Source organism: Carassius carassius, chromosome 1 (assembly GCF_963082965.1).
Source record: "Carassius carassius chromosome 1, fCarCar2.1, whole genome shotgun sequence".
In the NCBI taxonomy this organism is placed as follows: Eukaryota; Metazoa; Chordata; class Actinopteri; order Cypriniformes; family Cyprinidae; genus Carassius; species Carassius carassius.
The window spans coordinates 5,341,026-5,354,331 of record NC_081755.1 but is presented as its reverse complement, the minus strand read 5'-3'; the positions used below and the strand labels follow the sequence as shown (position 1 = coordinate 5,354,331).

The window sequence follows — 13,306 nt, the reverse complement described above, 5'->3', positions numbered from 1 at the left end:
AATGATTGATTACATTGAGCAGAGCAGCACGAGGGATGATGGGAATGTAGTTCAGATAAGGTGACAGAACTGGTGAATTTGACAGTGGTCTTCATTTACAGAAGTATACAAAGCTTACTTAAAAGTAAGTTTTACCATCTTATTGTACCATCTGTTTATTTAATAAAATTTTTGATTAATTTAAAACTTCTGTTGTGAAAACCCTGGTTGGAAAGGGCCCTAGAGAGGGAGGCAGGATTTGGCACAACACCCCCAGTGAGCAACCCAGTGGGAACGGTGGCAAGGAAAAAGTTTGGTAAAAAACCTCGAGAGGAACCAGACTCAGCACAGAGGACCCATCCTCCTCTGGAACAACGCACAACTTAAAATAACACATTAATTTGATTTATTTAATATGTGAAATATTAATATATTTAGAAATCGAACCAATTATGTAATATGGTCAAACAATATATGAACGTATTAAGAATTAGATGAAGAAAGCATCTCCCGCCATCTGGCCACTTGATCTGACTCGTTGTACAGGCTGAATATCCTGTGCTAGAGGAGGTAAAACAGATGTAATACTGTTAGTCAATTTATTTGAACTGTTTTGACTCCACAAGACTTATGGAGAACAAAGTTTGAATGACAGATTTGATGTCTTTCAAGAGATCTTACACTTTAAAATCTTACACTTTAAAATCTAAGCTTTCACATCAAAACAGTGTATAAAAAATAGACCCGAAAAGCTAGATCTTACTAGTAGTATTTCTAAACTTTACCATAGTACTTCAGCATTGTCCTTGCTTTGGTCTTCAGTGCCACACACATTTGGTGCCATCATGTAAATAATAAATGAATAATGGGGTTACTGCATAGAGAAATACTAATTTAGCAATTTAAAGCAATACTATGTACATTTTGGCATTCTAGCGGTTAATAAACAGAACTGCACATATCCCATGGAAGAACATTTTAACCAGAGCTACTTCTCCAAGTTTATGTCTATAGCGATTCCAGAACAGACAACAATAGTCCAAAAATAATCTTATTATAAGTACAGCATAGTAATTTGGGATAAGACAATGCCTTTGGTAGATTCATTTATGATGTACTCGCTCATTATATATATTGTGTAAATTTTGGACACAGAAAAAGTTACATAGTATTGCTTTAACTTAAAAGAAAGATTTTAATTTGGTCATAAAACAATTCTTTTCCGAACTTCCAATTCTAATATCTTGCTTACCACAGAAGCTGTTATTCAGATTGTCTTCATCAGTGTTGTAGCACACTTGATCTTCTCAGGTATTTTGTCTATATCTGCACAATTACTGCCTCTCTGTCTCCAGGGTTTCTGCAGGTATCTTCAAATTAAATGTATGGCCTTTTTAATTCCATTTCTGAAAAGAGTTATGCCATACATGACCCATGACTAACCACAGATGTATTTATATACATATACATTTTTTTAGACATGTCCCAAATTCTGAATTGCAACCATTCAGTTTGACAATGATGCAATGATGAAACTATATCACTGTGAACTGAATTAGAAATGGCTCAGGAGGCAGCTTAAAATGTCAATTTATTTGGAGATATTTCAAAATTACTTTAAGTAGAGAGCCACAATTATTCAAAAAGCTTGCTTTTGTAAAAGTGTGCACAAAACAAACCAGTAACTGTAGGCTAACCGAAAACAAAAGTATGCAATTATAACAAAATTTTATCTCACTGCCACCTTGGAGTTCAAAAAGAAAATTATTTTATTTAAAATTGTTTTATAAATCACAGAAACAGCTCTTCAACTTTTCAACTTAAATTTGAACCTATTGTATTCAAAGTACATTCATGTATACAAGAGCTATAGAAATTGCACACTCATTTACTGTGTAAGATAATTAAGGCATTTAACTCCAAATTTTAAAATGTAGCTGGTTTTGTCCTTGCCACAAGTGAAAAATTTGATGATTTCAGAATCAGGAAACATTGCCTGCAACAACTCAGAAACACTTTCATTGGATGCGTAAGAGTGGTGATGGACAGCAGTGTTCAGACACCAAAGCACCTCTGCCTGCAAAGTTGCATTTGAGCCGAACAACGATCAAATGTCGCTCGATTTTGCTACGGTAACATTGGTGACTACAAAATTAGTTTTCGCCGTAACGTTACTACTTGTAGATTTATTGGTCACACCAAAGTAACTAGACATAGTTGTTTGATGTATGACTCTCACCCCCGATTTGTGGCCGTCGCACTGCATATGGGATTTCACGGCACTGATTCCCATGGTCCCCAATTTAAACACTTTTTTGCAAACGTATCAGAATCCCTCATAATTTTTACCACTAACAGGCTGCAACCATGTCTTAAAATGTTTGTTTTCCAGCCTCTTCGGCTGGTACTTAGACTTGCCCATTTTTCCTAGGTTCAGATCAGTCCACCGCTGTACAAAATGCCCTTGTAAACAAGATTGTTATGTGCAAGGTCCAGATAATCCAGCATACTCTTCAGGTTAGTCACTAATCCTACTGTGGTTGCCTATACACAGCTGCGATTTCTGCTTTAATTGGGGAATCTATTTTCACGACAACTCCAGTTCAGTTTACAAACCCGATTCCAAAAAAATTGGCACACTGTACAAATTGTGAGTAAAAAAGGAATGGAATAATTTACAAATCTCATAAACTTATATTTTGATCACAATAGAATATAATAGAATATAGATCATATATCAAATGTTGAAAGTGAGACATTCTGAAATGTCTTGCCAAAGATTGGCTCATTTTGGATTTCATGAGAGCTACACATTCCAAAAAAGTTGAGACAGGTAGCAGAGTAGCTGGAGGTCCAATTTGCAACTTATTAGGTCAATTGGCAACATGATTGGGTATAAAAAGAGCCTCTCAGAGTGGCAGTGTCTCTCAGAAGTCAAGATGGGCAGAGGATCACCAATTACCCCAATGCTGCAGTTAAAAATAGTGGAGCAATATCAGAAAGGAGTTAGAAAAAGTAAAAGGAGAAAAATTGCAAGGAGTTTGAAGTTATCATCGTCTACAGTGCATAATATCATCCAAAGATTCTGAGAATCTGGAACAATCTCTGTGCGTAAGGGTCAAGGCCAGAAAACCATACTGGATGCCAGTGATCTTTGGGTTATTAGACAGCACTGCATCACATACAGGAATGCTTCTGTAATGGAAATCACAACATGGGCTCAGGAATACTTCCAGAAAACATTGTCGGTGAACACAATCCACCGTGTGCCATTCACTGTTGCCGGCTAAAACTCTATAGGTCAAAAAAGAAACCATATCTGAACATGATCCAGAAGCACAGGCGTTTTCTCTGGACCAAGGCTCATTTAAAATGGACTGTGGCAAAGTGAAAAACTGGTCTGTGGTCAGACAAATCAAAATTTGAAGTTCTTTTCGGAAAACTGGGACACCATGTCATCCGGACTAAAGAGGACAAGGACAACCCAAGTTGTTATCAGCGCTCAGTTCAGAAGCCTGCATCTCTGATGGTATGGGGTTGCATGAGTGCGTGTGGCATGGGCAGCTTACACATCTGGAAAGGCACCATCAATGCTGAAAGGTATATCCAAGTTCTAGAACAACATATGCTCCCATCCAGACGTCTTCTCTTTCAGGGAAGACCTTGCATTTTCCAACATGAAAATGCCAGACCACATACTGCATCAATTACAACATCATGGCTGTGTAGAAGAAGGATCTGGATACTGAAATGGCCAGCCTGCAGTCCAGATCTTACACCCATAGAAAACATTTGGTGCATCATAAAGAGGAAGATGTGACAAAGAAGACCTAAGACAGTTGAGCAACTAGAAGCCTGTATTAGACAAGAATGGGACAACATTCCTATTCCTAAACTTGAGCAACTTGTCTCCTCAGTCCCCAGACGTTTACAGACTGTTATAAAAAGAAGAGGGGATGCCACACAGTGGTACCGAATTAGCAAGTTATTAGCAAAAATTAGCAAGATCATGATTAGCACATTGATATCATCCTTGACGTGTCATTTGATCTTGGATGCAATGAGTAACAAACCAAGAATGGCAGGGCTCCAGACTACGAACAAATGGTCGCATTTTGTGACCATTTTCTTCTTCCTGTGTGACAATTTTCTGAATGGTCATACTGGTGAGAACACCGCATTGTTCAACTCATAGCCGCTGCCAATTCTGTTGCTTATGACAAACATACAAAACAGAAACGTTTGATTATGAGAAACGGCATACGAAACTGAAAACAACGAAACCGCGCTGCTCATTTGAACTGCGCAGCACTTCGTGTGTAGAGCCTGAGTTACACTCGCTGAGTCAGCACGAGCGCGAATGCGTGTGCAGCAAAAACAACATAAAAGGATCTATGGTGTTAAAGCTAAATTAAAGTGAAAGACTGCTTATCTTTGCGGTTTACCTCATGTTACACTATATGGCTCGCTTTTATTTTTTTAAGCTAAATGATTCCTTAGTGTTTGCTAAATGTTCTGTGATTTATTAGTCGGTATATAATGGCGCATTTCCACTGCATGGTACAGATCAATACGGTTCACTTTTGGGAGGGGGGGGTCCACTGGGTAAAGTAACACCTTGGTTGAGGTTTGAAGTGAACCATACCGTTACCAAAATTGATGTGTAAACTCCGCTGATCATGGATTGGCAGGGGGAGCCGTCTCACTCTCATGCCCAAGAGGGTACGTGGGCCGGGGAACCCTCCAGACAGCCCCCTGGATCCAAAATGGTTTTCGCCAGAACCTAAGTCCACAAAATTGGTTTGAAGTGAACCATACCGTTACCAAAATTGATGTGTAAACTCAGCTGATCATGGATTGGCCGGAGAGAATAGTCACTACCTGCGTCACTGAACTTGTGACACAAATACAACAGAACCACTAGATTTAAATCAGCACAGAGAAGGATCGAACACAACTTTTTTGAATGAGCTCACTTTTTTTTTAACAACCAAAAAGTGTCCGTTTTGTTGTCTGTTTAATTCCTCTTGTCGATACCAGAGAAGTGTATCCAGCGAGAGCTTGAAGGGGCAGAATGAAGAGGTTTTTCAGGAGTCGCGGCAGGAGAGTTGGCGCAACTAATGACATGCAGTAGAAAAGTGATATAATACAGCATGTGGTGTATGCCATGCCTCATCATTCATTTTTTTAAGCTAGTTTGTCATTCTATCTAGTTTTAGTTGTTGTGCTTTTAATTAAGAATAACAATGAATCAATATTTTGTTTTAAAAAGTGAAAGGTGTGTAGATGTAAGCAAAACAGACCATTTTCTTTTGTGTGACAACAATTTATCTTTTAAAATGTGACAACAATATCACAAATTCAAAAGTGAAAGCAAAAGTGCATGAAGTCTGGCTTACAACATATCAAAAAAGGAACTACTGTTCACAAAATTAAAATCACAAATAATACTACTGATGAAAAGGGAACGGATTGAATGTTAAACCGTAGTGCAAAAAAATAAATGAATTGGAGACCAAATGATTTGCTCATGCAACCGAGAAAGAGACAAAAGGGCGACCAGTGGGAAGAATTCGCCCCCTTCACTTCTGAGCTTCCTACACATCATAACATTATTAGATTATTCCGGTCCAAGAAACTCCTTCCACACTGATGACATAAAACAGTTCTCTCAATTGAATCCTCATGTGTTGATCAAGTTTGTGTTTAACAAATGCAGTGTAATTTTTTCATGTGCCTTTTAAGGTTTCCTTTTTGAGTAAAACTTTTTCCACACTGTTGGCAGGTGAAGGGACTCTCTCCAGTGTGCACGCTAATGTGGGCTTTAAGGCTTTCATGTAGTTCGAAACTCTCGCCACACTGAGGGCATGTATAAAGTTTGTCTCTAGTGTGAATTGTCATGTGCCTGTTCAGAGTTCCTATTCGATTGAAGCTTTTTCCACACTCATGGCACAAGTAATGCTTTTCACCAGTGTGAATTCTCATGTGTTTGTTAAGGCTTCCTTTTCGACTGAAACTTTTTCCACATTGAGGACACATTTTATGTTTCTCTCCAGTGTGAATTCTCATGTGTCTATTAAGGAATCCTTCATGAATGAAGCTTGTTCCACATTGCTGACAGATAAAAGGACTCTCTCCAGTGTGAATTTTCATGTGCACTATAAGGTTTCCCTGATTATAGAAACTCTTTCCACACTGAAGACAGGAGTATGGTTTCTCTCCAGTGTGAACTCTCATGTGCACTTTAAGGCTTCCATTATGATCAAAACTCTTTCCACAATCAGGACAGGTGTAAGGCTTGTCTCCAGGGTGAATTTTCATGTGCCTGTAAAGGTTTCCTTCATGAGAGAAACTGACTCCACACTGTTGGCAGGTAAAAGGCTTCCCTCCAGTGTGAATTCTCATGTGGACTTTAAGGTTTCCATGTTCATTGAAACTCTTTTCAGAGTGAAAAGGGGTGAAATAACTTTTAGTTCCTGATTTATGAGCAGTTTTCTGTGAGAAAGTCTCTTTAATCTGTGGCCAACTGAAAGATTCTTCTCCGGTTTTAAAATCATGATGAGTCTCATTTTGTTCTTTCTTTTCCATTTCATTCGGTACTATGTGCTCCTCTTTCAGCGGCATGAGGTCTACGGTGAAAAGAGACAACTGAAAGTTAGCCCAGTTTAATTGCACAAAGGAACAGACATCAAAACATTATTATAAAACGGATAGTTCCGGTCTTTGATTTTCTGATTGGTTGAGCCAAACATACACCTTTGATGCAACCAAAACCATATCAGAGAAACTACATTGTTTGGCGGAAGAATGTTTTAATTAAAGGGATCATATGATGTTGCTAAAAATAAAATTATTTTGTGTAATGTGTACATCGTTTGGTCTTGTATTCTATCGCATTACATTGTCAGTTTTGTGCACTTGCTTGGACCTTTGTTGTGATAAACAGTAAAGTGTGTTCTGCTGAATTCAATTTCCATTTTGTCTGACGGGTATAACAAAGGTTAGTATACCGCGGTAGTAGGGCTGGGATAAACGATTATTTTTTAAACGATTAATCTAGTGATTATTTTTCGATGCATCGATTAATCTAACGATTAATTTTTCAGACCGATTTGATTTCGATTATCTCCCCATTAATTGACTACTAACAATTTATACATGTTGATTTACATATCTGAATGAAAAAAACATCCAATTCCTTAACATTGCAATATATGTTTATTGCTCTTAAAATTACAAAATAAAAGACTGACTAAGAATGCATTACTTTGCACTTGTATAGAGATAGCATTCAATAAAACCTTGAAACCTTGAAAACACATAGCTTACTGAACACATAGGGCCTAGCTTACTGAAAAAAGAAGTTCTTTCAGATGTAGTTGTTGTTATTCTTTCAAATAACAACAACTTGATGTCTAGTATTCAATAAAAAAGGTCACCCAAAATACTTGTTTAGAGCAATTGAAAGAATACAGTATGTAAATGTAAACTTGAGGGCTTTAAGCTAATACAGAGAGTGCTTTTACAAAAAAAATAATAATAATTAACAGTGGGAGCCAGCAGCCTGTCATGAAGAAAAAAAATCTCCGAATGCTCCACGTGAAACTTTGGCGTTCCGCCCTTTTTCTATCGTGTTTAATGATTTTGATTAATATGCACAAGGGAGGGAGAGAGCAAGAAGCGCTCGTGTTGTTTGACGAATGTGAGTGCGCGCGCAGCCGGGGCTCTCTCTCGTACGCGCCCTGTCACTGTCACTCACCGATCAAATAAGGCTTTGACAGCCGCCAAAAAAAAAGATCAATGCAGAAAAACCCCTGGATTGGTTATATAACATTGGACAGAATGTTGATCCGGCCATCACGTATATTCAGCGCACATAAAGTAAACGTTTTGCAAATGTTTTTTAGAGAAATAAAAACAGGTCGACGAATCGATGCGCATATTTTGCGTCGACGTATTTTTTGCATCGACGTCATCGATGACCTCGACGCGTTGTCCCAGCCCTACGCGGTAGTATACCAACTTTTTAGATGAATTAGATTTCAACATCCATCTAGATAAACCTCTGTTTGCTGATTTCCACACTCTGCTTGCCTCTTTTGATCTCACCCGAGTGTCAACTACTGCTACTCACAAATCGGGCAACCAACTGGACCTTATTTATACATGACACTGCTCTACTGATCATGTTCTGGTTACTCCACTGCACACCTCGGATCACTTCCTCCTCACTCTTAACCTCAACATGGTCCCTGAGACAGCACTTACCCCTCCACATGTCATCTTTCGACATAACCTACGCTCACTCTCATCCTCCCTGCTATCTGCAATGGTTTCAACTTTGGTCTGGTAACAGTTTAGGGGAAGGAAGCAGTTACCCTTCTTCCTTTCATTGCAAAAACACTTGAACGAGCTGTTTTTAACCAAGTCTCTGCCTTTCTCACACAGAACAACCTCCTTGACAGCAACCAATCTGGCTTCAGAAGTGGACATTCAACTGAGACAGCTTGCTCTCAGTTGTTGAAGCTCTGAGACTGGCAAGAGCAGAATCCAAATCTCTAGTACTTATCCTGCTTGATCTGTCTGCTGCTTTTGACATGGTTAACTACCAGATCCTCCTATCAACCCTACTGGCAAAGGGCATCTCAGGAACCACACATCAGTGGTTTGAGTCTTGCCTATGAGATAGGTCCTTCAAAGTATCTTGGAGAGGTGAGGTGTCCAAGTCACTAACATCTAACTACTGGGGTGCCTCAGGGCTCAGTTCTTGGACCACTTCTCTTCTCTGTCTACATGGCATCATTAGGTTCTGTCATTCAGAAACATGGCTTTTCATACCACTGCTATGCTGATGACACTCAACTCTACCTCTCATTCCATCCTGATGATCCGACGGTAGATATTCGCATCTCAGCTTGTCTAACAGACATTTCTTGCTGGATGATGGACCATCACCTTCAACTCAACCTTGCCAAAACAGAACATAAAATTCAAGGCACTGATGTTTGCCTACAAAACCACCACTGGCTCTGCACCCATTTACTTAAATTTATTACTTCTGACTTGTGTGCCCTCTAGAAGCTTGCGTTCTGCAAGTGAACATCGCTTGATTTTGCCATCCCAAAGAAGCACAAATTCACTTTCACGGACTTTTAAATTAAATGTTCCCTCCTGGTGGAATGAGCTGCCCAACTCAATCCGAGCAGCTGAGTCTTTAGCCATCTTCAAGAATCGGCTTAAAACACATCTCTTCCATCTTTATTTAACCCCCTAACATTAGCATTCACTCTTCTAATTTTTGTATTCTATCCACATTCATTTATTTTAAAATGATAAAAAAACACCTCTAACACTAGCTTGCTCTATTCTTTTTCTATTTTATTTTCTTTTGATTTATTTAATAGTCCTTGCTATGTGTTCTGCATTTAAGCTAACAGACTCGTTGTAGCACTTGTACAGTTTGGATAAAAGTGTCTGCTACATGACTAAATGTAAATGTGTATTTGGTGTAATGACATGTGTTTGTGGAAAAATATTTTTTAACTTTAAACCCCATACTGTACTTTATCGTTTCTCCTCTATGCTGTCTTTCTGAAACTGTCTTTTTTTTTTTTTTTTTTTTTTTTTTACAAAGCTCATCATTTTGAAAAGAGATGTGCTCTGATTGGTCAGCTATCCAGTAGGGTTGGGCAAATGAACAAATGTTTTTTTTTTTATTATTATTATTATTATCAAACTTTTCCAATGTAATGCAAGTATACGGAACATCAAAGATGAGGCTTAAACAAAAAACTACACGAAGTTAACATTATGGTTACCTATGTATAATTATACACAACTATAGCTCATCTATTTTCCTATCTTATTTTGTAAAATGTAAATATTTTATTTACACTAGACAGTCATGTGACTGGCCCACGTGAGCAGAGCATTCCCAGGTCCGTAGGATCACAGAACTCGCTCCTCCTCTGTGCAGGGCTCGACATTAACACTTGTGAAGGGGCAAGTGAATGAGAATTTTACTTGCCCAACCAGACAAGTAACCCGATTAAATTTTAATAAGCAATAACTAGAGCAGCTCCCGAAACTTTGGCGAGAATGATTTGGATTTTATTACTTTCAGTGTAAAAGATGACTAATAACAGATTATGTATCAAGGTTGAGAATCGTGCAGTCTGTCTGACTCACAGAGAAATCAAAACTATAAGCGCAACAACACACACAAAGAAACAAACATTTTTTTTATCTTTAAGCAGCACACAAGAAAGATGGAAAGTGTGCATAAACAAGATGTTTATTTGGTATTTAATAGGCCAAACTGGCTTTTGGATATTGAAAACAATAACTATAACCATCTGAAATTAACGGCAGTAACTGCACAGTAATTATCTCTGCATTCAATACAAACATAGATGGTACAGACATCAGCATTTAGCTTTTGTTTTTGAATTGTGTTGAAACTACATAGAACTGGCCTTAAATGAAAACATTAACTGTAACCATGTGAAATTAAAGGCAACAACTCCATAGTTCTACAATCCAAACAACAAAATCAACACACATTCAATAAGAGGTTTCTTAATCAGCATTCAGTATTTTAATTTTTAAATTTGTTTTTAAATTAAAAAAAGGTATTCACCAGTAAGACTAAATAAAAGTATGCTATATAAATACATTATTCCAAATGTTAAAACCAAATAATGTTGGTGCGAATAAAACAAAGACGCAAAGTGTTTCATTTATCCAATAAAAAAAAAAAATTAGGGTGATGATTCACATCTATGTTTTTTTACTTGAGCCAATGAAAAATAAATAACTTACTGTCTCAAGTAAAAAAATATAGATGTGAATCATTACCCTAATTAAGTCGATGTAATTTTAAGGTAAAATAAAAATAATCATCCTATACAGCAGTGGTTCCCAAACTTTTCCATTCCACGACCCACCTAGACAAGTGTAATATATTTCACGACCCACCAAAATATTAAAAAAAAAAAAAAAACAACGAGTGAAATTACTTTAAACCTAATCTTACTTAAAATTTTTATGACAGAAATTAAGTATTTAAGAAAAATAACCATTTTATTTTAGAGTACAACTGAAAATTTAACTACAAATTTACAAGTTTTAATTTTTGTTTACTGGCGTTAAAATATGTAGTGTCCATAAAAACGTGAAGCAGGCTCACTCCAGTGAAGTGTGATCTGCGCTGCTGTGTTTTGTTGCATTCATGATCCTTCCGTGTGTGTCGGCGAGAACGGAGCACAATCCAACACTTTTTTAGAAAAGCATAAGAAGCAAAGCAGAACTATCTAAAACAGTTTGGAGATTAAAATAATTGTGAAATAGGTAAAAAAAGACCGATTGAACCTTTTAATGACATTGCTCTGAGACCTTCAAAACACGCAACGCACACGGACTTAATTGCAATTTGAAAATCACACTAAGGATATTGCAGTTCATTATTAATGTTGGTGGGCTATATCGTTGTGATGAGTGGGTTCCCAGTTCCCGCCTCCTTCTTCCTGTGATTGTGAAGATTTTAATGTTTTACACTGGTGCCGAAGCCAGGGAGGAAGGAGGGGCGCGCTGCCGAAGATCCTTCGCCGCTGGGGTGAATCCGCAGTGCCATCGAGCAGGGCGAAGGAGTCTGCCGCCGAGGGTGCTCGATGTGGTGGGCTGGAGTGAGTTGCCGGGGGGGGGGGGGGGGGGGGGGGCGAACTCACTCCAGCCCACCGCCTCGATGACTCCTTCGTGGAAAGAGGTGGGAACCGGCGGACAATCAAACAAAGTTTTAATAACCAAATAAACACAAAACAGCGCGACAGCCCCTCTCGGATGACTGCCGTGCACAAATAAAAAACAAACACAAAATAAAACCCAGGCCTGGTCCTCTCTCGTCCTTCACTGTCATCGCTCCTCTTTTGTATCTTTCCGATCTCCTCCGTGGTTCTTGAGACCGGTGAGTGTTGCTCATTTCCCAATCACTCCACCGGCCTAGCTCTGTTCCCATGGCACTAGGCCCCGCCCCACTCGTCACATTCGTGCAGCCCTAGACTGAACTGTGTTAGTGTCTGTGTGTCATTGAAACGCAAAATTAGCTGCAGCCAAGTGACTTTGTGCGACCCACCTTGTTCCATTCCGTGACCCACGAGTGGGTCGCGACCCACAGTTTGAAAACCCCTGCTATACAGAACTTACGTTTACTTCTGGCTTTTCAAACGTGTATGCAAGTTCTACTTTACCAAAAAAAAAAAAAAAAACATTCCAGTTGTCACAGTTTAGTCCTCTTCGTTTCTCATCCAACACGCGATAAGTTGAGCTGAACATCGCTTCACTGTCTCCGCTTGCGCGGACAGGTATATAATGCTCGCGCAGGAAAGGGACTCTTATTTGTGCGTCAGAACACCAATCGCTTCCTGCTATCTGTGCCTCAGACATGTAGCGTTGCACTTCCAGTGCTGAACGGCTGCCCGTGTCCTGCGCACAGATTTCGAAATACTCTTCCACACAAATGACATAGCGAACAATTACAATGTAGTCTGAGCACACGGGCGCACTTCTGGAAAAATCAGCCAGAAAAAGACCAAAAACCGGTCGATTGCCAATTGCGTATTTTAAGCAAAAACCAGCCCGTTCCGATTTATGGCCGGTCAAACGGTGCATCTCTACATTATTTGCTCCATTTCGGTAATGAAAATAGATCCAAGCAAAGCCACAGCAGAACAGTCGTGCATTTCTGAGCAACACAGTCTTTTGTTACTAAATGGTTCTGCATTTTTGTGTCGGGGGAAAGAAAACATTTAAATTATTTTTTTATAAACTAGTGCTTTATCAGTCAACGATGAAGTTGCCAAATGCAGATGCTGACTCGCCTTTACTGGAGAAATGCAACTTTTCATATGGACTTCACAAGACAATTTTTAATTTGAATTGGTTAATTTAATAGTAATTTCAAGATTTCCATAGATTTCTTTCTCATGTCAAGCACAATATTTATTTGTATTTAATGTGCCATTTATACACAGAAAATTACTTTGGCATGCATATGATATGCACGTGTTTAACATGCTTATGATAGCAGTTTACTGCAGTGATGCACTCCATTTCACGAAGACTGCACGAGAAAGCGGAAGGCACTTCTTGTTTATTTTCTGTATTTTACAAAAGCACAACCTTTTGATGTTATTGTGAGTGTACATACATAAAACATATCTCTGCTTTTTCTGCACACAGCACATATTCATCTAAATTTATGCCAGAGTGCATTGCTACTTGATTAATTTCATAAAATGAAAAACTGTTATTAAATTGTTATGAGTTAAAC

General features: G+C 38.5%; 2 protein-coding genes across 6 annotated transcripts in view; both read right to left on the bottom strand.

Moving 5' to 3' along the window:
• Positions 1-13,306, bottom strand: part of LOC132140035 (gastrula zinc finger protein XlCGF8.2DB-like) — a 108,066-nt gene that overhangs the window by 17,526 nt on the left and 77,234 nt on the right. For 2 of the 3 annotated variants that reach the window (XM_059548841.1, XM_059548832.1), the window contains one exon: positions 5,562-6,608. The exons of the other annotated variant lie outside the window; for it this stretch is intronic. In XM_059548841.1, the coding sequence (XP_059404824.1) occupies positions 5,686-6,608 (923 nt within the window). In that variant the 3' untranslated portion in view covers positions 5,562-5,685. Of the gene's footprint in view, positions 1-5,561; positions 6,609-13,306 lie in introns of those variants that run through there. 3 annotated transcript variants of the gene reach the window in all.
• The window catches only part of LOC132139998 (gastrula zinc finger protein XlCGF7.1-like), a 136,938-nt gene continuing 128,916 nt past the window's right edge, over positions 5,285-13,306 (bottom strand). For all 3 annotated transcript variants that reach the window (XR_009433700.1, XR_009433698.1, XR_009433699.1), the window contains one exon: positions 5,285-5,572. The gene's annotated coding sequence lies outside the window, so the exon portion shown is untranslated. The remainder of the gene's footprint in view (positions 5,573-13,306) is intronic.